Consider the following 26462-nt stretch of genomic DNA (forward strand, 5'->3'; position numbering starts at 1 on the left):
AGAAAGATAGCAGATGTGGCCACAGCTGGGACAGGGGACTGGCTATGTGTTGAGGGTTGTTGAATCTGAGTTACTGGTTCATTAAGGTGCATTATACTATTCTGTATATACTATTCTGTCCACTTCCGCTTATGTTCTGAATTCTTCATAATAACAAGTAAAATCAAAACCAAAAAAGTGAAGAGGATGGGTGAGATTCAGGGCTGGGGCAGGAGCCTGACATCTGATGGAAGAAACGGCTCAGGCGGAGCTGAGAGGGGGTGAGACTGCGGGGCATGTGAGGTCCCCAGGGTACACAAGTTGCTGGAGCATGAAGCTGTGCCAGGCGCTTCAGGTACCAGATGACTAAGGCTCAGTCCCTACCCTCCAGGACAAAGACCAGTCCTGGCTCAGGACAAGCAAAACCAGACCAAGTGGGAGAGCCCCGAATGGCCTGTGAGGCTTAAACAAGGGGAGCAGAGGCAGTGGCCATTTGTTCTGGAAGGGCTGAGAGACCGGGTGGTACCAGAGGCATCAGGCAGAGAAAACGCAGCAGGAGCAGGGAAGCCTGAGGACAGAGCAGCAGGAATGTGGTCATCAGGCTCTCAACACATCTTTGCTGGGTTGTAGGATTCACACTGCCCTTTGCTTTGGAAATATGACTTCTCTGGTATTCTTCATGAGTAACCTTGCACAAGTTATTTATCCTCTCTGAACCTTACTTTCTTTGTGGATAAAATGGGGATAGGAATAGGGCCCACCTCATAGGGTTGTTATAGGATTAAATAAGAAAATACTCATAAAGCACCAAAAAGAGTATGTGTTAGCTATTTATCATCAGGGTTTTAGAAAGGAAGCTGTCCTCCCTTGGGGCAACCTACCCTTACCAGGTTTGTGATCTATTTTTAATAAAAGAAATGGTTTCCTCACAGCCATGAGCAGGGGCAGATGCAGAAAAGAAGTTGCTGAGAAAGGGAACAAGTAAACACCACTAGACCTTACTACGCATGACAGGGAAAGTATGGTGGCCAGACCACACAGGCCAAGAAGCCAGGCAAGGGCCTGGCTCTAGAAACTACCTCTATGTGCTGTTCCCTGCTTTAGAATAGCTTCGGGAAGTAGGGCTCTACATGCCTGAGAACTGAGCCCCCATGAGGGTGGGGTGGGGCCTGAGCAGGCTCCTCCCACTTCAGAGAGCAGTGGCCTTTCTCTTGCAGGTTTGTGGCTCTGGGACCACTTCCTCTTTCCTCACTCTGAAATCAGGTCCCAGCCTGCTGAGTCCTCAGGAAAGATGGGAGCAGATACTGGGAGGACTTAGTCCATCTGTGACCCTAAGCTGGGGTGGGCGAGTGTGCCTGAGGAAGACCTTCCTCCCTGCTTTGGGGGTAGCTGAGGGTCACGTGAAGCCCTGCAGGATGGAGAAAGAGAGTGAGGAGAAGCTGGCATCTGTGCCCAACCTGGTGACTGTGTTTGAGAACAGCAGGTACCGGGTACTTGGGGTGGGAAGGGTCACCACAAGTGATAGTGAGGGTGACCACAGTGATAGTTCAGGGTGAAGCCTCAGGAGCCAGGGCCCTTTGGCACCTCAGACTTTCCCTGCCTTCAGGCTGAGGCACAGGGCTGGGCCACCTTGGGCCTCATAGTGTGCAGTCCCTCTCTGGCCCCGCCCAGGACACCACCTCCTATCTGGGCAGCACCCACACTGCTTGGAGCATAGGAATGCTGGGAGCCAGGCAGAGTTTTGAGGGCCAGCATGTCCTGGGAAGAGTCCAGATGAGTGCGGTTGTGAGTGAACGTGAGCAGATAATACGCAGATTCTTCCAGTGCCTGTGAGCACCTGGAGGAAACAGTAGCTACCACGGAGCATTTACTCCCTGTGAGTGGGACAGCCATATAATTTATCACTCAAGGAGGACCTAGCTGAAAGTGAAAGTGGATGCCATTAAAATTGGGCGGGTGGAGAGGGACTGTGTAGGGCAAATTGGGGTGCAGCGTCAGCTTATCTATGGACCACTGCTCTAAGTTCATGTCATTACTTACTTGGTTTAGTCATCGAAACTGCCTAATGGGGGTGGGTTCTATTCCTATCTTAAAGATGAGAAAGTGGATACACAGAGAGATAAGGATGCCCAGTGTTTTAAGTTCATGTGGTTTGAGACAATGCTGGGGCTTCTGTCTGAAGGGAAAAGGGCGCACCAGATGTGTGGAGGACATTGGTGGCCCTGGCAGGGTTTGAGAGAGAGACAGGAACATTAATACATGCAGCAGGTATTTCTTAAGCCCAGGAGCCCAGGATTGTGTTAGGGATAGGTTCTCTGGAAATAGGCTCTGAGATAGAGATTTGCCTCAGGAGGTTTATCAGTGAGAGCTTTGGAGAACATCTCTGCAGGTGAGTGAATCAGGGCTAGGCAGAAGGAGAAGTTGAATGGCAGTGCCCTTGCAACAGAGGCCTCAGCCTGTCCCAGGAACCTCTGGAGCTGGGACAGCCCTCAGTTATTTCCGTGGAGGCAAAGAGCTGGGTACTTGTGCCTGCGTGTGAGGCACATTACACTTTGGGTGAGGCAGCTCTCTTCAAAAGAACAATTTTCAGAGAGGGACTCAGCCAATAACCTGTTAACCTGTTAGCCGCCAATACTACCAGCAGCTGGAGGAGGGGAAGAATGCTTCTGTCCTGAACAGAGGATGTGTACTGCACAGCACAGCACCCTATAGGAATCATAGAGGATCCAGGTGAAGGATTTCTGTCTTTGAATGCTTAGCTCACGTGATAACCATGATACAAAGTCATGGGCAGTAGATGTCCTAGAAAAGGCCCAGATGCTGTGTTGAAGGCACTTAGGGCAGGCAAATCATCCTGTGCCCTTCACAGTGAAGGTGGCATAGATGTGGACCTACAAGGACAGTTCAGCTTCCTGAGCAGGGTAACTTTACTCTGCCTCTCCCAGGGTCTTTGCCAAGTTTGTCCTATTCAGCACCGAGGACAGCTCTTAGATGCCGCCTTCCTGACCCACCATCCCCTTGCGTGTGGGGCAGGGGCACCACCTCATTCACCTCACCAGGCAAAGAGTAGGAGCACACTGGCGAAGCTCCTTGGCCTGTGTGCCTTGCCCAGCAGCACCCCTGGCAGGAGGGGTAGCCCTTAGACCAGGTGAGGTTAGAGCAAGTGGTGTCAGGACAGGGAGAGCTACCCCCTACAGAGTGGGGGGCCCCATGTCAGCTGCCTTGGCCTGGGCTTCCTTGTGAGATCAGCTAAAAGATCAGCTGATCTGAAACTGGGGGTGAAGAGAAAACAGAAGCTGGCCTAGGGCACTTAGGGAGAAATGCAGAACCTGAAACTAAATATAGAACAAAAAGCTTGTGACCAGCTACTCTTACGAGCTGCAGACATGTGGGCTGAGGAACCGAGGACTGGGGTGCCAGGGAGTGGTGGGAAAACCTGGAAGCAGCAGGCCAGCACTGGGCCTTAATTCTCTTTCTGCCATGAACCAACTGTGACTTGAGGCAAGTCACTTTGACTCTCTGGACATGTTTCGCCTTTACTCAAATGGAGATGGATAGTTCAGGGTGAAGCCTCAGGAGCCAGTTTGATTTGGCTCCCACCTCTGCCATTTCTGAGCAGCAAGTTACCGATCCTCTTTGTATCTCAATTTCTTTAGCTGAAAAATGGGGGTAATGGAAACCTTTCCCTTCAAGTTTGAAGATTTTATATCTGTCCAGCCCTCCATTTCCTAGCCTGTCTTTCTCGTAAGGATGCCTACCCTCCACTGTCACTACAAGTCTTTCCACACCAAGGGGAATGGGCACTGCCCAAATTGTTGGATATATTCAATGAGAGTGGCCTCTGTTATCTAAAGACTCTAACTGGCTTGCAGACTCAGTACACAGGGTGACAAAGCTGCCCTATTAAGGTCCCTCCCTGAGAGAAAAGGGAATCTGCTCCCAGGCTGGTCACCTGGAGGCGAGGAGAGCATAGCTCTCACTGGAAAGCCCCAGCATTAGCTGCTGTGCTCTCACTTGAGATTGTTTTATGGCTCTCACCTTCCCTTGGTGTGTTGGTTACTAATCTAGAAACTAGAAACTGAGGTGAGGTCCAAAGGTGAGGGTGATATGGGGGAACCACTTAAAAACCTCCATGTGCAGAGGCAGTGTTCCTGGATGTGTCTGCATTTATTCTCCCCTGGAGAATAAAATGTAATCCATGCTGACTCATTTTGTAGACTGGAGCCTCCTCCAAGAAAGGTGTTAGGAAAGAAGTAGAAGTCTTACTTAGCAAGTTCCTACAGAGAGCCGGCCTGCTGGGGCCCCTGCACACCAGTGGTTCACACCAGTCATCCCAAATCCCCTCCAGGGATGTGCCTGTTCTCTAGACAGGAAAACTTCAGATCTGTTCTATTCTCAGGACCCCAGGAGCAGTGCCCAGAGCCCATAGGCCTCCCCACACGCCAGGGCCATGGGAGAATCCTGATGTCGGGGAGACCCTGGAGTCTGGGCCCAGGACAGTCAGCAGGAGGTACCTGAGTTCCCTGAAGAACAAGCTGTCCAGTGGGGCCTGGAGGAAATCTTGCCACCCTGGGACCTGCCCTGGGCCAGGGACACAGGTGCCTCATGACTGGGGTAGAAGTGGGAAGCTGGGTGGGTGGCTTTCCATTGATCTCATCACACAGTCTGTCCCGGTCAGAGCCAGCAGTCCCCCAGGTGGGAGTCTTGTATAAGCAGACATCAGCTAGGAGCTAGATTCTCCCCACTGACAGCCTTTGATCAGCTGTCCGCTGTGCCCCCTGCTGCTTTACTTCATATATCCCTCACTGTGGGAGTTATTTAGGCAAGAAAATTGAAATTCAGCTTAAAGAACTTGTTCAAGGCCTCAGTTCACCCACTGGAGGAGGCCACGATGCCAAACTAGACACAGAGATCTAAGTGGCAGTTTTCATGCCCTTGGAATATGGTCTGATCCTGAGCAGGCCACCTCCCTTCTGTGGGTCTCAGTTTCCTCATCTGTAGAGTTCAAGGATTAGAATGCAAGATGCTGTGCTCCTGGATCCAAGCTCCCTGGGGCCTTGTCCCAGCTCTCCTGCTTACTAACTGTAACTTTGGGCAAGGCCTTTAACCTCTTTGTGCCGCAGTTTCCTCATTTGAAAAGTGGGGATAGTGCTCATAGTAGTGTTCTTTGGTTATCAAGTACTACATAGCAAACCACCCCAAAACATAGTGGCTGGATAATAACAGTTTATTATTTCTCGCATTTTGTGGGTTTACTGGGATAGTGCTGGGCAGCTTCTTTTTTTTTTTTTTTTTGAGACAGAGCCTCAAGCTATAACCCTGGGCAGAGTGCCCTGGCATCACAGCTCACAGCAACTCCTTGGCTCAAGTGATTCTCCTGCCTCCACCTCCCAAGTAGCTGGGATACAGGCACCCACCACAACGCCCGGCTATTTTTTTGTTGCAGCCATCATTGTTGTTTGGTGGGCCCAGTCTAGATTTGAACCCACCAGCTCAGGTGTATGTGGCTGGCGCCTTAGCTGCTTGAGGCACAGGCGCTGAGCCTGAGCAGCCTCTTTATTGGTCTCACTGGAGACTGTGCTAGTCAGCTTGGGCTGCCATAATAAAATACCACTAAACAGAAATGTATTGTCTTGACTTGGTGCCAGTAGCACAGTGGTTATGGCACCAGCCACATACACCGAGGCTGGCAGGTTTGAACCTGGCCCAGGCCAGCTAAACAACAATGACAACTGCAACAAAAAAATAGCCAGGCATTGTGGCAGGCACTTGAAGTTCCAGGTACTTGGGAGGCTGAGGCAAGAGAATTGCTTAAGCCCAAGAGTTTGAGGTTGCTGTGAGCTGTGATAGCACGTCACTCTACTAAGGGCGACATAGTGAGACTCTGTCTCAAAAAAAAAAAAAAAGGATATTTATTGTCTCACAGTTCTGGAGGTTGGAATCCAAGATCAAGGTGCTGGCAGGTTTGGCTTCCGGGGAGGTCTTTTTCTTGGCTTACAGACAACCACCTTCTCACTGTGCCCTTCTTGACCTTTTTTCTGTGCATGCACATCCCTGGTGTCACTTTTTCTTATAAGGATACCAACCATATCAGTTTAGGGCCCCACCCTTATGGCTTCATTTAACCTCAATTACCTCCTTAAAGGGCTGATCTCTAAATATAGTTACTCTGAGAGTTAAGGCTGCAATGTAATGAACTTATAGAGGAGACACAATTCAGTCTCTAACAGGGTCTCTCAAGTAGCTGCAGTCAGATGGTAGCTGGGGCTGGAATGCCCAAGATAGTTCATCCCACAAGCCTGGTACTTGGGCAGAGACTGTAGAGAGGCTGGTGTGGCTGGGCCCCTACTCTCTCTCTCCATGTGGTCTCCAAGCCTCTTCTTTCCACATGGCCTGCCCGTGAGTCTCTTTATCAGAGCAGCCAGACTTTTTATTTTTTTTAATTGTTGAGGATTCAATGAGGGTATAAAGAACCAGGTTACAGGGGCGGCACCTGTGGCTCAGTGAATAGGATGCCAGCCCCATATACCGGAGGTGGTGGGTTCAAACCCAGCCCTGGCCCAAAACTGCAATAAATAAATAAATAAAATTTAAAAAAAAAAAAAAAAAAAGAACCAGGTTACACTGCTTGCATTTGTTAGGTAAAGGCCCTCTTATAATTGTGTCCCACCCCCAAAAGGTGTGTCACACACAATGACTCCCACACCCCACAACCAGATTTCTTGATGTGGTGGTTCACAGCTCCCAAGAGAGTACAGGGGGGAGCTTCCAGGCCTCCTAAGGCTTAGGCCTAGGACTGGCACAGCCTCACTCTGCCCCATTCTCCATGAAGGCCAGATCAGGGCCAGCCCAGGTGTACTGCAACAGGGTGTGAACACCAAGAGGTACGCTTCACTGGGAATCTTTGGAAACTGAGCCAAGGTCCCTATCAGAGGAGACTAAAGGTGTTCCTCCCTTCTTTTTCTTCTCTCTCCACAACCCCCCAGCAGGAGCCTGAAGAGAAGAGGATCGTCCAAGAGCTTCTGGAGACAGAACAGGCCTACGTGGCTCGCCTTCACCTGTTAGACCAGGCCAGTGGCCAGGGTACCCCCTCTGAGCCCCAACCCTGCTCTGCCTTCCCACCCACCTCAGCAGAGCTGAGTTAGGACCCCTGGATTTGACTTTAGGAAGCCTTAGCCCTTCAGCCCTGTGCAGCTGGGGGTGGGGTAGAATCAAGGTGTAGCCCTGTAGCACCACTCTGTTATCCCTAGAGGGCCTCAGGCACAGAAGAGCACATATCAGCCTGTCCTGCCAGGCCCCCCGCAGCATGTCTTCTGTTATCAACATTATCTCACTCTTCATACTTTGTTAAGGCTAAAGAGTTAATCATTGAGCATCAGTGCAAGGAGTTTCAGCTTAGTGAAGGCCAAGACCGCCACAGACCCATTTGTGACATTCACAGCTGCCAGCATTCAGCCAAGGCCCTTCATCTTTAGGCCTTAGTTTGCCCATCTCTAAAGTGGCCAGAACGTAAAATGGCAATCTTCCCTGCTTATCTTCCTGGGGTTGTTATTAGGATGCTGGGAGATTAGGAAGGTGAAAGCATTATGTAAACTGGGGAGGGCCCCTTATTCCCCTGGGCAGGTGTGTGGGTGGCTCCCTCTCCCCACAGAGGGTGATGGATGGTGGTGGCTGTAGGTGTTCTTCCAGGAGCTGCTGAGGACGGCTCGCAGCAGCAAGGCCTTCCCCGAAGAAGTGGTCAGGATCATTTTTTCCAACATCTCTTCCATCTACCAGTTCCATGCACAGTTCTTCCTCCCAGAGCTGCAGCGGCGCCTGGATGACTGGTGAGGTCCACCAGGAGCCCTGAGGCCCCATCTGCAGCCCTGGGCAACTGAAGGGGGAAGCTCCAGCACACTGGGTTCAGCCTGCTAGGCCCACGCCCTGGCTGTGTGGTCAGGACAGTCTCTTCCTTTCACAGTGAGGGACTTGGAAGAAAGACCCCATCTCCCAGAAGCATGTGTGTGAAAGGGTGTGTGGGGGGAGAGGAGTACTGCCTCCTGGGGGGAGGGATGGAGCTAGGCTGAGTGACTTAGGAGGCCATGGGAATAGCCAATGCTAAGGGTTACTTACATGCCTGGCTGTAGACTTTGCACTTATTAATTCACTCGATATTTAAATCAGCCCTGTGTGATGACAGCATCATGGTTAAGCAAAAAATCCCCTTTGTTTTCAGAGATGACCACTAAAACACTCAGTGGTGAGATTACTTGCTTTATATATTTTGCCAAAAAAGGCTATAAAGTTTGGGATGTCTTTTAAAATCTTTAGCAAAGAAAAATGTTAGTAATTGTTTAACCTAGTGATGGAATAATTGCTTAAAATTTTTATAATAAGATATTTTTTAATTGTAATTATTTACTTTTAAAAACTATCTTTAGTTTTTTGGGCTTTGATTTTTTTTTTTTTTTAAGAAAAGTCTCAAAAATAAGAGTTGCCATAGTCTCAACCTAGGTCACAGCAACCTCAAACTTCTGAGCTCAAGCAAACCTCCTGACTCAGCCTCTTGAATAGCTGGGACCATAGGCGTGCAATACCTCACCCAGCTAATTTTCCTTTTTTTTTTTTTTTTTTACTGTTGAGGATTCATTGAGGATACAAAGAACCAGGTTACATTGATTGCATTTGTTAGGTAAAGTCCCTCTTATAATTGTGTCCTACCCCTAAAAGGTGTGTCACACACCATGACCTCCCACCCTCCTCCCTCTTGCCCTCTCTCTGCTCTCCCCTTCCCCTACTCCTCACCGTGTACTAGGTCATCAACTGTCCTCTTACAAGAATTGAGTACATAGGATTCTTGCTTCTCCATTCTTGTGATGCTTTACTAAGAATAATGTGTTCCACTTCCATCCAGGTTAATACAAAGGATGTAAAGTCTCCATCTTTTTTAATGGCTGAGTAGTATTCCATGGTATACATATACCACAACTTGTTAATCCATTCCTGGGTTGGTGGGCATTTAGGCTGTTTCCACATTTTGGTGATTGTAAATTGAGCTGCAATAAACAGCCTAGTGCAAGTGTCCTTACAGTAAAAGCATTTTTTTTCCATCTGGGTAGATGCCCAGGAATGGGATTGCAGGATCAAATGGAAGATCTAGCTTGAGTTCTTTGAGGGTTCCCCATACTTTCTTCCAAAAAGGTTGTATTAGTTTGCAGACCCACCGGTGGTAGAAAAGTGTTCCCTTCTCTCCACTTCCACACCAGCATCTGTAGTTTTGAGATTTTGTGATGTAGGACATTCTCGCTGGGGTTAGATGGTATCTCAGGGTGGTTTTGATTAGCATTTCTCTAATAATTAGGGACAATGAGCATTTTCTCATATGTTTGTTAGCCATTTTTTTCTACTTTTTGCAGAGATCAGTTCAGGCTGATCTTGAACTCCTGAGCTCAAGAGATCTTCCCACCTCAGCCTCCCCGAGTGCTAGGATCACAGGTGTTAGTCACTGTGTCTGTCCATAAAATTAAAAAAAAAATCATTACTATAAGATTGCCTCTCATCATCCCAGTTTTTTTAGATGAGAAAATTGGGGCTCGGCGCCTATAGCTCAACCGGCTAAGGCGCCAGCCATGTACACCTAAGGTGGCGGGTTCGAATCCCCAGCCCGGACCCACCAAACAACAACGACGGCTGCAACCAAAAAATAGCTGGGCGTTGTGGTGGGCACCTGTGGTCCCAGCTACTTGGGAGGCGGAGGCAGGAGATTCGCTTGAGCCCAGGAATTGGAGGTTGCTGTGAGCTGTAATGCCACGGCACTCTACCCAGGGGGACAGCTTGAGGCTCTGTCTCAAAAAAAAAAAAAGAGGAAAAGAAAATTGGGGTACAGAAAGGATAAGTGGCTTTCCCAAGAACAGATAGCTGGGTCATGGTGCAGCAGGGAATCAAACCCAGGCACCCAGCTCCAGAGTGACAATAGTCTCTCAGTTCAATGACCTTCAGGCCTTACCACAGAATGATCATGAATAAGTTCTTACCCCTTTGATTCTTCATTTTCTTATCTCTAACCTGTGCTAACAACTGTCCCAACCTTCAAAGTTGTGAGAATTAAATGAAATGAGACACACAGTGTGTCTGGGGCAATGCTGGGCATGTGGTCCTTGTTATTGTTATGTAAGCAAGCATCGGGTAGTTACTAAACCCATGTTGTGGACCCAGCATCCCCCTGGGCCTGTGGGAGAAGCCTATCAGTGGACCAGAATAGCCTCTGCCCTTGGGGTGCTCGCAGCCTAAGAGGAGAGAGGCACAAACTTGGGAGAATGACAGCCTGCCCCTGCCTGCACCCAGAAGTGCAGAGGAAATGGGTGGGGGTCAGGGAGCCTGGTCTAACCTGGCCCTGCTTGGAGTCAAAAGAGGAGATCACATGCTGAGGTACCTGGGTACCTCTCTGACAGGATGGTCACACCCCGCATTGGTGACGTGATCCAGAAATTGGCCCCATTCCTGAAGATGTATAGTGAGTATGTCAAGAACTTTGAGCGGGCTGCTGAGCTGCTGGCCACCTGGACAGAGAAGTCTCCCCCCTTCCAGGAGGTTATCACTCGCATCCAGGTAAGGGTGCAGGGAGGGCCAGAGCCTGCACCACCGCCTCCAGCATGCGGTGGCTTAGTTTCCCTGAGTGATTTTGATCATCTTCCAGGCTCAACTGCTTCAAATGGCTGTAGTACCCACCCACCCCGCCCACTCCCCTGACCCTTGTGGGCAGTCTGACTCGCCCTTCCCCTCTCTCATCCTCCTCCTGTCACTCCTCCATCCCTCCCTAAGAGCAGCGAGGCTTCAGGCAGCCTGACCCTGCAGCACCACATGCTGGAACCAGTACAGAGAATTCCACGTTACGAGCTGTTGCTCAAGGAGTATGTCCAGAAGCTGCCAGCCCAGGCCCCAGACCAGGCCGATGCCCAGAGTGAGAACACCCCCAAGGGTCCCAGGGGGCTGGAGAGGCCTCAGCCATTCCCATATATTTATTGAACTCCTGCAAAAATACTTGGGAAGACCATCAGTCAGCAACATTGATCATTGGTACTTCACAGACATTATCCATACCATTAGCCATATTTTACAGATGATGAGGTCTTTAAGGCCCAGAGAAGTTCAGTGGCTTGCTCAAGGTCACACAGCCAGAAAAGAGCAGAGCTGGGATTTGAACTCATGCCTATATGATTCCAAAGCCCATGTTTCTTTCACTTTACCCCCCTGGGTCTGTCTCTGGTTGGGAACAGTGAGAAGCCCCAAGGCCAAACACCAAATTGCTGCCTTTCAGTGGCTTCCACCCTGTCCTCCCTGGGGCCACTCCAAGAGCCAGGCTGCACTGGCAGGACCATTCCTGGGGGCTGTCGTCGCAAGTCCTGAGGCCCTTGCTGAGCCTCAAGGGCTTCCTACCTTAGCCCCCAGCCCCCAGTTTTCAAAGGCTAACTCTGACCTTGCCCCTCTTCAGAAGCCCTGGATATGATCTTCTCGGCAGCTCAGCACTCTAATGCAGCCATCACCGAGATGGTGAGTACCCGGCCTGTACCCATACCTTGTCCCCTCCTCCCAGCAGATCTCGGCCTCTCCCTATACATCCTGGTGGCTGTATCCACCCAGCCCCTTGCCCCACCACAACTCCTGCCCCACTTTCACACTCCTGTCCTTGTCCCTACAAGGCAAACCTTCCAGAAATAGGTGATCTTTGCCTGGCCTTGGCTGATGGTGCACCCCCTCCCCCCCAGGAGCGGCTGCAGGACCTGTGGGAAGTGTACCAGCGCCTAGGCCTTGATGATGACATAGTAGACCCCTCCAACACCCTCCTTCGAGAGGGTCCGGTCCTTAAGATCTCCTTCCGCCGCAGTGACCCCTTGGAACGCTACCTTTTCTTGGTAAGGGTGTTGGGAGCCCTAGGCCACAATGAGGAGGGAAGTCCATGAACTACTCTGGCCCCGGTGATGCCTGCTGGGCCTCTGTATGTTACTGCAGGAGGGACAGGGAAGAGCCTGCCTTTCTGTCTTTCTCTGCTTTGCGCTCAGGTGACTTTGGACAAGTCATATGCTGCCTCTGTAATTCAGGGATTTCCAACCCATGGGAGCCACAAAGTCAGAATTTGAATCCAATCTGGCTCCAATGCCTGTGGCATTAATCTGTGCTCTAGAGGGTACACAGCAGGAAGGAATAGGGGTGGCTACCAGGAATACCACCTGGGATTACACAGAAGAGGCCATGAGCTCCCCTGAGATCTGGAAAAGTGGTCCTGCCTGGAGGTGCGGGTGAGGGAGCTACAACCCCCCGTAAACCCTGTACCCGTGAGCCCCGTGAGAAAGGCCTTGTAGGTTTCTAAGGTTTGCTATTGCAATAATCCCTTGATGCCCACAGGAAGGGTATCTCTTCACTGGCTATCCCAGTGGGGTTGGAGGCTAGACAACCCCGTCCTCATTACTTTAAATATCACCTGTTACATCCTATGAAGTGGCCCAGAGTATGGCTAGAGGGGAGGGGAAATCCAGAGGTGCTCAGCGCCCCCTCAGGGCAGCCACCTGCCATCCTTCCTGCCCTGCCCCTGCCTGCCCGTTCATGTCTGTGTCTCCACAGTTCAACAACATGCTGCTCTATTGCGTGCCCAGGGTCATCCAGGTAGGCGCCCAATTCCAGGTGAGGACCCGCATCGACGTGGCAGGGATGAAGGTGAGAGGCCTCCAACCACCACTGGGTTTCACCCCCAAAGTGAGAGTACACATGGGCAATGGCAGGAGGGGCCAACCCAGGTTCTCAATTAGACGACTAAAGCTCCATAGGTCCTGAGCAAACATGGGGATGGAAAAGTTAGAGCTCTCCCATGCAGGCTGCAGCCCTCCTGCACAGGCTCTTCCCAGGTTCCCATAGGCCTGGCCCACGTGGGGGACAGTCCACAGCACAGCACAGCCTCTCTCTGCTTTCCCTACTGTCTACATGTCTGTTTCTAAAACTTCAATGTGTGCACACATTCCCTGGGCATGTTATTAATGCAGCAGGCCTGGTGGGGCCTGAGATCCCGCATTCTAACCACTCCCAGGAGACGCTGATACTGCAGGTCTGATACTTAGGTCTAAGCTGTCAGCTGAGCTGCTGGCTGTGTGTGTCCCCATCCAGAAATGAGGCTGTGTGTGTCCCCATCCAGAAATGACGCTAATGAGCAGGGACAGCAGCAGTCCATAGCAGTGCCCAGTAACTGTGCAGTCTCCTGAGCCCTGTGGCATCCCATCAGATCGTCATAACAGCTATGATGGAGCGGCTGTTATTATTCCTTGGATTTTTTCCTTTTATCTTTTAAAAATAATTTTAATATTATGCCTTAAAAATATAGATAATACATATTCCAAAATCAAACAATATAAAAAGTATATATGACAAAAATTCTTTTCCAGCTCAGCACCTGTAGCTCAAGCGGCTGAGGCACCAGCCACATACACCAGAGCTGGTGGGTTCAAATCCAGCCCAGACCTGCCAAACAATGGCAACTACAACCAAAACATAGCCAAGTATTGTGGTGGGCGCCTGTAGTCCCAGCTACTTGGGAGACTGAGGCAAAAGAATCACTTAAGCCCTGGGGTTAGAGGTTGCTGTGAGCTGTATCACAGCACTCTACAGCCATGTAGACAGCTTGAGGCTCTGTCTCAAAAAAAAAAAAAAAAGAAAAAAAAAGAAAATTCTCTTCCCTACTCTATCCCCTAGTTCTCCTTCCCGAAGGCAGCCTTGACTTCTCCTGAGTCCTCCCAGAGCTAGTCTTTGCATATACAGTCATACAGTACTGTTTCCTCACGTTATACCATAAGCAATGACATACTTTATACACTTTTCTGCATTTTGCTTTGTTTTGTTTCTAGAGACAGAGTCTCACTTTATTGCCCTTGGTAGAGTGCCATGGCATCATAGCGCATAGCAACCTCCAGCTCTTGGGCTTAGGTGATTCTCTTGCCTCAGCCTCCTGGTAACTGCGACAACAACCCCCCGCCACAATGCCCAGGTATTTTTTTGTTGCAGTTTGGCCAGGGCTGGGTTTGAATCCGCCACCCTTGGTATATGGGGCCGGTGCCCTACTCACTGAGCCACAGGTGCCGCCCTGCATTTTGCTTTTTATTATTATATATTTTTTTGTTTTTAGTTTTTTTCTGAGACAGGGTCTCATTCTGTCATGTGAGCTAGAGTGCAGTGTAGTCATCACAGCTCACAGTGACCTCTAACTCCTGGGCTCAAGTGATCCTACTGCTTCAGCTTCCCAGTAGCTGGGACTGCAGGAACCTACCACTAACTGGCTAACTTTTCTATTTTTTTGTAGAAATGGGATTTCAGGGCCTGGCGCCTGTGGCTCAAGCAGCTAAGGCGCCAGCCACATACACCTAAGGTGGCAGGTTCGAATCCAGCCTGGGCCTGCCAGGCAACAGTGATGGCTGCAACCAAAAAATAGCTGGGCGTTGTGGCGGGCGCCTGCAGTCCCAGCCACTTGGGAGGCTGAGGCAGGAGACTCACTTGAGCCCAGGAGTTGGAGGTTGCTGTGAGCAGTGAAGCCATGGCACATGACCTAGGGGGACAGCTTGAGGCTCTGTCTCAAAAAAACAAAAAAAAAGAAATGGAGTCTCAGACTCCTTAGCCTCAAACAATCTTGCTTGGGTCTCCTGAAGCATTAGGATTACAGGTGTGAGCCACCATGCCCAGCTCGCACTTTGCTTTTTAAATTAACTACAAATTTTGGAGATATGTACTTTAGAATGTCACATCCTTTTACATAGTTTCATAATATCCACTGTGTGGATGTTAACTGTAATTGATTCAGCTGAGTCCTCTGCTGAGGGATATTTGGATTGTTTTCTGTTGTCAGTTGATGCAAATGAGAATAACCTTGTACTGTTTAGCTGTGGGTGAGTATGAGGTCTGACAATTACGTTCTTGAACTCATCCTAGAAAAAGTGCTACATATCTCATTGTCAGATTTCACTACAGTCATCTTCAAAGTACTCCCCTTGGGAAGATATTCACCAACTCCAGAGCCTAATCCCTTTAAAACAATTTCAGAACTTTTTTTCTAGAATGACCATCAGAGCTGCCATCATATGAAGTCTGACAGTTAAGTTCATGAACATGCCGCCATGCACTTACACTGGCAGCACTATACAAACAAATCGATAAAGTCCCATAACCTTGGTATATCAGTGTCTTAAGCTGTGTTTGTGTTGATGTATGGCAGTGTCTTGCTAAGTGGTGTCCATTATTGTTGAACAGTGCTGAATGATGACAGCTCTGATGACCATTCCAGAAAGAGTCCCAAAATTGCTTTGAAGTGTGGACTAGGCCCTTGTATTGGTGAATAGCTTCCAACCAGGAGTACTTCAAAGGTGACTGTAGTGATATTCAGCAATGATGTATGTAGCACTTTTAATAGGATGAGTTCACAAACTTAATTATCAGACCCTGTATATCTATAGTTAATCCCTTTTTAAAAAGTAAGAAAACAAAGGCCCTGGAAAACCTTTCTAGCTTAAGTCATTTGCGTGGAGTTCACATGGCAAATCCTGGTCTGAGCAACTGAACCAGGATTTAGACTCAGGTGCAATGGAGTTGAGAGCCCTGTATTGAATTGTCATGCCATGTCATCTTCTAGTAAGGCTTTGGCCCAGAGGGATAAAGCTTATGATGGAATTCAGGCATGGTGGGGGAAATGGCAGGAGAACCTTCTTGACCATCCTCTCTGATAGCTCCTGAGTCCTGGTATGTCCTTAGAGCCCGGGCTGGAAGCAGCAGAGTTCTGGTCTAGCCTATCTTGTAACCCCTCTCTCCCTACTCCACACCCCCGTCAGCCCCATGAGGGAGCTGCAGGCAGGAGTTGAGCCCTGGGGTCTCACAGAGACCCCAGCAGGAGAGCATTGTCCCTGCTCTTAACTGTAGTTGCCTAGCATTTGGGCATAGCCTGGGGGTGATGAGTGCTAATTGGGGGACCTAGGCATCTTCTGGGGGTTCACAGCCCACCCCCCAAATCTGAGATGATTGAGGTCTTTTAGGAGTGCAGATCCCTCCCCCCACAGGGGCATCTAGCTTTCTACCCTGAAGTGGCCAGAATGTCTTCTAGGTCAGGGTTGTACAGGCTTGTATGTTTGGAGTCCTTGGTGGGTGAGACTGAGAAAGGCAGATTTATAGAGAGCTACAAGAAATGGCAAGTAGCCCTGCCAAATTACTGTCAGAGATCCAGGCATAGAAAAAGAGGAAGAGATTGACAGATGAAAAAGCCAAGAAATACAGAGACCCAAACAGAGTCATAAAGAGAAAACAGACGAGCCTGAGTGTGTCAGATGTTTGGCCTCTTCCAGTCCTGGGAAATGTGTCTGACACTCCTACGGCCACACAGCACCCTCTCCTGGATTGCACCAGCTTGGCAGGTGCAGAGCTCTTGACCTACTCTGGTCTGTGTGGGAACCATTTTCTTAGTTTGATGTTTGGTAGCAGGTCTAACCTTCGACCACCATAATGATTCCCACTGACCTATGACCCTCATTCCCCTTCCTGAGTATCAGGGAGGCCTAGTTTGCAGCAGCTGATTCTGCTTAAGGTCTGGACTGGTCTTACTGTTTTGCACAGAGGCAGTCTGGGAAGGGGAAAGGAGTGCAGCATACGTACTCAGGGGCTCCATGTACAGCAGTGCAGGTTGTGCACTACACAAGGATACTTCATGTAAGAGGGTACTATCTACAGCAGACTGCAAATTAACATTATTATGAATTGTATATTTATAGTTAGACTTGTCCGGCAGATGGCAGTCAAATGTCTTGTTCCAACAAAATCTGGATATGATGCCAGTTTGCCAACAGATGTCAGTAAAGTGTTTTGAGGAAGGGTGTCCTTTTCTAATTAACACAAAGGCACGATATGGACTAGCAGGGGACTGAATAGACTCAGACCCGAGGAAAATAGTTGCGACTACTTTCTCAAGCATGGCAGGACTTGGGACATTGTCCTCTTGTAACCTAATGGAGAGCTAGAGGCCTCTGTGGGAACATCCCAGGGGCATCTTGGACCCTCAGGTCAGGAGCTCCCTCAGTTCCCCTTTTTCTGTGAAAAGCGTCATATTTCTTCCGCCTTCTGGACTGTAAACCTTGGGTTTCTGCCTTTTTTTCCCTCTCCCTTCCCCCTGACCCAGTTGGAAACCTCTTTACTCTCTCTCCAGGGCATTCAGAGGCAAGCCTGGGCCATTTGTGGCATCACTTCCTAACTGGCCTTTGGGCTATAAGTTTGTCCCTTTTGCCCAGATCCAGCCTTCATCCTTTACACACAGCTCCTGGGGTGGTTTTCCCCAAACACTTCTTTCCACATGACCTCTTTAATTTGTAAACTAGAGAATTCTCCCCATTGCCAAGGATATTGAGTCCAAATCACATCGGGCCCCTTCTAGAGGGAAAGACTGGCCTATGGAGCCATGGTCTAGGCCGGACCTGTGGCAGGATGTGCTCACGCTTAGTGCTCTCTGGAGAGTGCTGGATAGCCCTGAAAACTTGCCAAGGCCTGGCCACCACATGGCAGGGAAGCAGCAGAGGAGCTCCAGTGTCAGATGGATTCAATGGCAACAAAGTTCCCTTGCACAGAGACTCTTGAGCTCTAAACCTGTGTCTGAGGTTCCCTTGGCAAATCTCTCTCCACACTGCCTGGAAGAGGTCTGTGCTTATAGGACTCTGGGAGTGGGATGAAAATAAATGTTCTTCCACCTTACATTTAGGACTGAAAATCTGAGTTGGAATCCTTATTCTGCCCTTTAGATGCTGTGTGACCTCAGGCAGGTCTTTTGCCCTCTCTGAGCCTCCATTTCTCATCTCCTAAATAAAGATGGTATTATCTACTTCCCAAAATTGCTGTGAAGATTATTTCCTTAACTTTTTATTAAGGGCATTTTTAAGCCAAGAAAATGGTACAATGAACCTTCATATACTCATCCAGTTTTGAAATCCAATTTCCATTTTTGGTGAATCCATTGTCAGGAACTGTCACCTCTACCTTACACTGGGCCAACTTAGCTGCTGTTAAAATTCCAGGAACTGTAAGTCTCATGTGCTTGGAACATGAGGCCCAGTTGCAGGCACACTTGTCTGGCTCTACAGAATTAGGGAAGTGGTGAGCAAGCCCCCATCCCTGTACCTTAAATTTGAATTGTCCCTTGGGCACAGTCTACCTCCCTCCACTCCATAGTGTTGTGCCTGAGGGGGGTATGACAAGTCTGAACCGGTGGCCTCCCTCCTTCCTCTTGCAGGTGCGGGAGCTGACTGATGCTGAGTTCCCCAACTCCTTCCTGGTGTCGGGGAAGCAGCGCACCCTGGAGCTGCAAGCCCGGTAAGGGATGTGGGGGCTGGGAAGGGCGGGAAACTGGGAGGGGTCATTCTACTCAACACCTGTGTTAACTTTCTGAGCAGGTCCCGAGAGGAAATGATTTCCTGGATGCAGGTATGCGAAGGCTCCAGGCCTCCCAGGCTGTCGATGAGGGAGGGGTGTGTTTGCATGTGAGTGTGTGTGCACATGTGCCTCTGTATGTGCAAACATCTACCTGAGCATGCCCAGTGCTCTCTGCTCTTCCTCTGGAGTTTCTCTGTGGTAATTTGGAGTCAGATCTGGGTTCAAATCTTGTTGCCTCTGACTGCCTACCTGGGCAGCCTGCAGCAGATCACTTAACCTCTCTGAGCCTCAGTTTTTATATCTGCAATCTGAGTCTAACAGTTTCAAACAACCTATGTGTGCTTAGACTCCAGTGCCTGGCAACCAGTAGGCTTTGAGCAATGTTTGTTAAATGCATGGATGGACAGACACGTGGGCACGCCCTCCGTCCCACCCTGCAAGCCTCCCAACCCTCCTCGCTCTCTCCACCCCAGGCCTGCCAAGCAGCCATTGACCAAATCGAGAGGCGGAATGAAACCTTCAAGGCTGCAGGCCAGGGGCCTGAGGGAGACACCCAGGAACAGGAGGTAAATGGAGCCTCCAGACCAAATAGTGTTTTCTACCAGGCCTGCTTGGAGGGACAGAGAATGTCACCCACCACGAGTAACTTTAAGGGACCAGGGAAAGCCCTCCCACCCCAACATCAACTTGCTGAATGCCCAATATTTTCCCATGAGTAAAACTTCCTTTGGGAGCTTCTATATGCAGCTATCATGGGGAAGGATTTCATATCTGTGATATATAAACTCCAGCTGCAGGATTTTGAGTTTGAAAGTATCTGAGACATATAAGACTGAGGGAAAGCGGGCTGGGTGTGGTGGCTCATGCCAGTAATCCTAGCACTTTGGGAGGCCAAGGTAGGAGGATCACTTGAAGCCAGGAGGAGTTTGAGACTAGCCTGGGCAACACAGTGAGACCCTATCTCTAAAGAAATATATAAAACTTAGCCAGGTGTGGTGGTGGGCACTTGTAGTCCCAGCTACTTGAGAGGCTGAGGCAGGAGGATGGCTTGAACCCAGGAATGTGAGGCCACAATGAGCTAGGACGATGACACCACTGTACTCCAGCCTGGGCGACAGAGCAAGGACCTATCTCTTAAAAAAAAACAAGGACGGTGTGGAAGGTGGGTGGGAGTGGAGTTTAGGAAGAATGTCTAATCTCACTTGGCTGAGTCACTTGATCTTTCTGGACTTTACTTCCTCACCTGCAAAATAGAAGTAATGTGTGGTGGTAACTAACCTATCATAAGGTCTTTGTCCATTTCGTCAGTCTTGTGTGGAAGTTCCCCGGAAACCCAAGACACAGAATCTCTGCCATGAGCAGGTGGGCAGAGGCCAGGGGTCTCAGAGAATGAGTGAAAGGTTATGAAGTATCCACACCTGCTCAATTCCCCTCATCCCACAGCTGAAGTCTGAGGAGCTGGGCCTCCGGGCACCACAGTGGGTCCGGGACAAGATGGTGACCATGTGCATGCGCTGCCAGGAGCCCTTCAATCCCCTGATGCGTCGGCGCCACCATTGCAGGGCTTGCGGCTATGTGAGTACTTTCACCAGCACCCCTGCCTCCACCTGTCCCACAAAGGCCTCTGTCCCCCAACCCCAGCTGAGGCCTTGCTCTCTCCCTCCTGGCCAGCTCTGGCTATGTCATCCAGATGCAACCCAATAGCACAGCTCTGAAGCAGAGGGTGCCATTTTCCCATTTTATAGATGGAAAAACGAGGCTCAGAAAGGTTAAATAACTTGCAGAACACATCCCCTGAAGCTAACTCTATTAATTCACCTGCTTTCTTTTTTTTTTTTTTTTTGAGACAGAGCCTCAAGCTGTCCCCCTGGGTAGAGTGCCGTGGCATTACAGCTCACAGCAACCTCCAACTCCTGGGCTCAAGTGAGTCTTCTGCCTCCGCCTCCCAAGTAGCTGGGACCACAGGCGCCCGCCACAACGCCTGGCTATTTTTTGGTTGCAGCTATCATTGTTGTTTGGCGGGCCCGGGCTGGATTCGAACCCACCACCTTAGGTGTACGTGGCTGGCGCCTTAGCCAGTTGAGCTATAGGCGCCGAGCCAATTCACCTGCTTTCATACCACCATTTCCCAAGACCCACACCCAGAGCTATGAAATGGTTTCCAGTTCCAGGGTAGGTAAGGCCAAACCCCACAGCCCTCTCAGGACTTCCACCACTATTTCAGCAGCCCCAGGCCCATTACATGCTGACCCACCCACCCTTACCATCCTGTTTTCTTGACCCACCTCAGCTGACAGGCATGTACTTAGCACCCAGGCACCTGATGTTTCTGTCACTAACTCTACCTGCCTGGTTCAGACTTCAGTTTCCTACTCTATGCCATGGGATTATAATGCTTACTTCCAGGGTGGTAGTGAGGATTCAACGCAAAAACCCTCTCTCCTTCCCTTCCCTTCTCCTCCCATCCCTCCAATAGCTCAGGCAGGGCTCACCTAGCAGGACTGAGTCACCTCCACTTATAGAGGAGGAATAGTGCCCACTCCCCTTTTCCCTCTCATTAGCCCAGGCCTGCTTATCAGAGGAAGATCTTGCTTTACCTTTTTTTTTTTTTTTGAGACAGAGTCTCACTTTGTCACCTTTGGTAGAGTGCTGTGGTGTCATAGTTCACTGCAACTTCAAACTCCTAGGCTCAAGTGATCCTCTTGCCTCATTTTCCTGAGTAGCTGGGACTATAGGTATCCACCACAATGCCCAGCTATTTTTAGATGGGGTCTCGCTCTTACTCAGGCTGCTCTCAAACTCCTGAGCTCAAGCAATCCACCTGCCTCAGCCTCCCAGAATACTAGGATTACAGGCTCAACTATGCCCGACCCTTTTTGTTGTTTTCTTTTTCTTTTCTTTTCTTTTCTTTTTTCTTTTTTTTGAGACAGAGTCTCACTTTGTCTCCCTGGCTAGAGTGCCCTGGCATCATCATAGCTCATAGCAACCTCTAACTCTTGGGCTTAGGTGATCTTCTTGCTTCAGCCTCTAGAGTAGCTAGGACTACAGGCACCCACCACAACGCCTGGCTAATTTTTCTGCTTTTAGTAGAGATGGGGGTCTCACTCTTGCTCGGGCTGGTCTCCAGCTCCTGACCTCAAGCAATCCACCTGCCTCAGCTTCCCAGAGTGCTAGAATTCACAGGCCTGATTCTTGCTTTGCTTTTTAATTCTGCATCTGCTGGACTTGAGCTGTTCTCTGCTGACACCACACTCCCCTCCATTCACTCTGCAGAGAAACCCTTTGCAACCTTAGTCTTTAATAACCTCCAGGGGGTAGGAGGAGTCCAGCTAGACAGGTTGGGGCCAGTTAGGGAGGTGTCCCCAATGTGTAAAATTGCAATCAGGACACAAAGTAAGTTTCTAGGACTGGGACACACCTACATTCAGGTGTTTAGTGATGGGTTACATCCCAAAGCCAAATAGAAAGGGATTAACTACTGTTTCTGGTGATGCACATCTGTGAATAAGAGCTGAACTGATTCACACTTGCAACTAACTTTCCAAGTAGTTTCTAAAAGATTATTTACAGTAGCAAAAAAATTCAAAGAGTCACAAAAAATAACAACTCCCAAGTATCTGCCTGCTAGCTTAAGATATACTCTGACAACTAACTGAAATGTATGTCTTGGCGCCTGTGGCTCAAGCGGCTAAGGTGCCAGCCACATACACCTGAGCTAGTGGGTTTGAATCCAGCCTGGGCCCGCCAAACAACAATGACGGCTGCAACCAAAGAATAGCCAGGCGTTGTGGTGGGCACCTGTAGTCCCAGCTACTTGGGAGGCAGAGGCAGGAGAATTGCTTGAGCCCAGGAGTGGGAGGTTGCTGTGAGCTGTGATACCATAGTACTCTACCCAGGGTGACAGCTTGAGGCTCTGTCTCAAAAATAAATAAATAAATAAATAAATAAAATGTATGATTCTTGCTTGGATTCTGGATAGGGGAGAAAAGCTACCAAGATAGTTATTGGAACCACTGGGGGAAGGAAATTTGATTATGAGCTATGAATGGATAATACTGCATTGATGTTAAATTTCCCCAAGTGTGACCATGCCATTAAGAGAAGGTAGAGGAGTGTCCTTGCCCTTAGGAGCTACCAGCTACATCTTTCAGGGTGAGGTGCCATGATGACTGTAATTTTTACTCAGATTAGTAAAATATGTATATACACACACACACATAAAGAGATAAAGTAAATATGGCAAAAATGGTAACAAGTGGTAGATTTGGTGTGTGGCATCATTGTATTATTCTTTCAACTTGTTTGTGGTTTGAAATTTTTCAAAGTAAAAAGATGGTAGAAGAGAAAACAAATGCTAATTATATTTAAAAATTTAAATCTCTCAGGCAAAAAAAAGAAAAGGTAGTGGAAGTCCCATGTGGGGCTGTGTGAGGTGCACTGGTCCTCACGGTGTGGCCTCTCACGCCTGTGCAGACTCAGTGCGTGGTGAACCCGTGAGTCATCCTCTCGGTGATTCAGGTGCCAGTTTCTGTCTCTCCTGCCTGCCAGACGGGAATCCTTGAGAGGGTGGGGCAGGCCCAGGTCAGCTTCCTCAGGTCCCTCCCAGGTGATGTATTGTGCTAGGTGCATAGACAAGCCCCCAGAGAGCTGGCACTGCTTGATAAATTCCACCCCTCACTTCAGCCCTCCATTTCCAAGCCCACAGCCTCTTCTGAGACACCCCAGTCTTTCAGAAGTCACATCTTATAGCACCCCATGTCTCTTAGAATCTTCTTGGGCTGCTTTTACTCAGCCTCTACAGCATGATCTACATGCACCTCTCCATGGTGGGCTGGAGATGGGCCCTGCTCCAGATCTTCCTGGCAAAAACAATCAGCCCATTACTTTCATATTAGAACACACTTAGGCTCGGTTCCCATGCTCAGGGGTTAGGGCACCGGCCACATACACCAGGGCTGGCGGTTTGAACCCAGCCTGGGCCTGCTAAACAATGATGACAACTACAACAAAAAAATAGCCAGGCGTTGTGGCAGGTGCCTGGAGTCCCAGCTACTTATGAGGCTGAGGCAAAAGAATTGCTTAAGCCCTAGAGTTTGAGATTGCTGTGAGCTGTGATGCTACAGTACTCTACAGAGGGTGACACAGTGAGGCTCTGTCTCAAAAAAAAAAAAAAAATAGAATACACTTGACTCTGTGATGGAGCATAATGCAAAGTTTGGATGAATCCTAAAGCTAAACTGTGAAACATTAAAGACCTGCCCTGCTGTGGAAGGCCTGTCTGCCAGGGAGATGCATGGCCCCAGTGGCAGGTGGCTTACCTGGAGGGGACATTAGGAGAGTCAGATGAGATGGGAAAGGGGCAAGCACTTAAAAAGTGAAGGGCAAGCCACTGGGGGTCCCAGCTGCCCTCCTGAGAGGGAGATATGGAGAGGAGAGAAGTTAAGGGCCTGGCAGTGGGGCCTGAGCTCCCCCTGTAACCCCAGCCTCCAGTAGGTAGGCCTCTGCCAGTGTGGGGAACAGCCCCACACTATATCCATTCCATTCTCAAAGGTTTCTTTTCCTCCCTCCTGCCCCTGATTGCTCTCACACCCCCACCTCCTGGCCAAGGCAGAGGGTTCTCTTATACCTCATTTCAAGCCCAAGTCCCTCCTGTGTGCCCTCTGTCAGGTCATATGTGCCAAGTGCTCTGACTACCGGGCACAGCTGAAATATGATGACAACAAGCCCAACCGAGTCTGCTATGCCTGTTACACCTTTCTCACCGGAAACGTGCTCCCTGAGGACAAGGATGACAAGAGGCGAGGCATCCTGGAGGTGAGGATGCCATCCCCATGGCCATAATCCGCCCTTCTGTTCAGTGAGTGCGTGTCCAGAGATCACCACTTGCTGGTCACACAGCTCCTGCTCCCTCCTTCTCTTTCTGCCCACAGACTCCAGCCTCTTCCCCTCTGCCCAGACAGTGCTGGGCCTGTCAGCAAACAGAAGCAACTTTTGGCTGCAGGCTGTTTTCTAGGCTCTTCTGTCCTCCTCTCTGTCCCCATCTGATAATAGTGAGGCTCCTCTGGATGCTTCCTGTTCATATCCCCATGCCCTGCCCCAGCAGTCCCAGGAGGTGAAGAGAGCTGGTGTCACTGATTGCACTTTACAGATGGGGATACTGAGGCTCTAGGCCAGGCAGATTGGAGACTCCATTCTAACTAGAAGGGACTTCAGGGACCAACTAGTCCTAGCCCATAGAGACCCAGGTCCAGAGAAGTGACCTGCCCAAGACCACACAGCAAGTTAGGAGCTGGCTCTCTGATCTCAGCACAGATGTTCTTTCTGTTACCCTTGGGGCCTTACTGAGCAGCTCCCTGATGGGGTGTCAGCTGTGTTCAGCTTTGCACCACAGATACCATGTCAACCGGCCCAGCATCAATTACCACAACCCTGCTGCCCCTCTTTCACGAAGGCCAGGTTGATATCTCACTGGCCCTGGGAGCTGAGAGAAGATCCCAGGTTCAAGTTGGTTTCTTTCCACAGACATGGTCCCTTTCCAATCCTCCCCATCCTTCTATGCCCAGTCCCTGCCCAAGCCCATCCTGTCCACTAGGCAACACAGACTGCTCCTGACAATAGTTGGCCCCTTCTCGCCCCTTTCTGTTCCTGGAGCAACTCCCAGGTGCTCGTCCTCCCTGTGGGCACAACAGGCTGGCTGGGGTCTGACTGCAGCACTGCCTGTGGCCAGCTGTGTGACCACAGACACAGGATGGGACCTCTGAGCCTCAGGGACAAATAACACCACCTGATAGTATTGCTGCAAGATTAGAAATGGTGATTTTTGAGGCCCCAGGCCAATGTCTGATACTTGGTGGATGCTCTGTTCCCTGATAAGTCCCTCCTTCTGGTTTTAGAAAGGGTCCTCAGCAGGGCCTGACCGGAACCTGATGTGCAGTTTCCTGCAGCTGGCTGGGGACAAGTGGGGGAAGAGTGGCCCCCGAGGCTGGTGTGTGATTCCTCGGGATGACCCCCTTGTGCTCTATGTCTATGCTGCCCCTCAGGTAAGGCCCTGCTCTGCCCAGGTCTCAGCCTTCCCACAAGGGGTGTTGGGAAGGGAGTATCATTGGCCCCATATGTCAGATAAGGAAACTGAGGCCCCATGAGGACTTGGTACCCTTGAGTCCCACGGGATTAGTAGGTTTCAGTGTTGAGCCCAGACTCCATGTCACAAGTGCTTTAACCTCAGGAACGACCAGTTCACTCCTTCCTCGATGCTTTCCTGCCAGCTCACCCCTTTTCATGAAGGTTTGGGGTATGAGTGGTGACATGTGTCTGTTACCTTCACAATGGCTGTCCGGGGCGGTGGTGCTGACCAGAAGGACAGCAGCCTACCACTCTCTCCTCCCCTTAGGACATGCGGGCTCACACCTCCATCCCCTTGCTGGGCTACCAGGTAACTACTGGGACCCAGGGGGACGCCCGAGTCTTCCAGCTGCAACAGTCAGGCCAGCTCTACACCTTCAAGGCTGAGACCGAGGAGCTGAGGGATCGCTGGGTGAAGGCCATGGAGCGGGCGGCCAGTGGCTGGAGCCCCGAGAAGACCCATGATGGGGACCTGTCTGACTGAGCCACAGCCAGCTGCCCCCCTGCCCACCTCTTCCCACTCAGCTTGGCTCCTACCACAGCCTGACCCTGGGGCCTTGGTGACTTGACACTCCAAGCTGTGCTTTCACATAATCAGTTCTAGTCACTTGTGCCCTGACCATATGTCCTGATTGGGGATTCAGTGAATATGAGTCTATTCCTTTTTGGGAAGGGGACAACCAAGTATCCCAGTTTGCCCAGAGCCCTCCTGGGCTAAGGGACTTTTAGTGCTAAAACTAGGACAGTCCCAGGTAGCCCAGGATTGTTGGTCACCCAGTGTGGTTCTCAGCCAGGACTGCTCAGTAGTATCACTTGGAGAGCTTTAAAATATGCAGGTGGAGAACATATACATAAATTAGTTTAAAAATTAAAAATTACCAATGCCTGTATTGAAATACCACCAGAGGTTTCTGATTTAATTTAGTCTAGTCTGAGTTGTTTTTTTTAAG

At 49.9% G+C, this 26462-nt stretch overlaps 1 protein-coding gene across 2 annotated transcripts; it reads left to right on the forward strand.

Moving 5' to 3' along the window:
- The first annotated feature begins 1247 nt into the window (after positions 1-1247).
- On the forward strand, positions 1248-26462 carry FGD2 (FYVE, RhoGEF and PH domain containing 2). 2 transcript variants are annotated; one of them, XM_023512964.1, is made up of 16 exons: positions 1248-1462; positions 4379-4577; positions 6966-7049; positions 7657-7805; positions 10410-10566; positions 10780-10918; positions 11450-11508; positions 11724-11870; positions 12577-12669; positions 18251-18330; positions 18411-18441; positions 18864-18956; positions 19834-19965; positions 24058-24204; positions 25284-25430; positions 25781-26462. In XM_023512964.1, exons 1-16 carry the CDS (start codon positions 1395-1397, stop codon positions 25994-25996), a joined length of 1941 nt encoding a protein of 646 aa, XP_023368732.1. In that variant the 5' UTR covers positions 1248-1394; the 3' UTR covers positions 25997-26462. The 2 variants fall into 2 exon arrangements, with proteins under 2 accessions (XP_023368732.1, XP_003789202.1); XM_003789154.3 differs by having other exon boundaries at positions 6969-7049.

Source organism: Otolemur garnettii, unplaced genomic scaffold (assembly GCF_000181295.1).
Source record: "Otolemur garnettii isolate 467f Iridium unplaced genomic scaffold, OtoGar3 scaffold00031, whole genome shotgun sequence".
In the NCBI taxonomy this organism is placed as follows: Eukaryota; Metazoa; Chordata; class Mammalia; order Primates; family Galagidae; genus Otolemur; species Otolemur garnettii.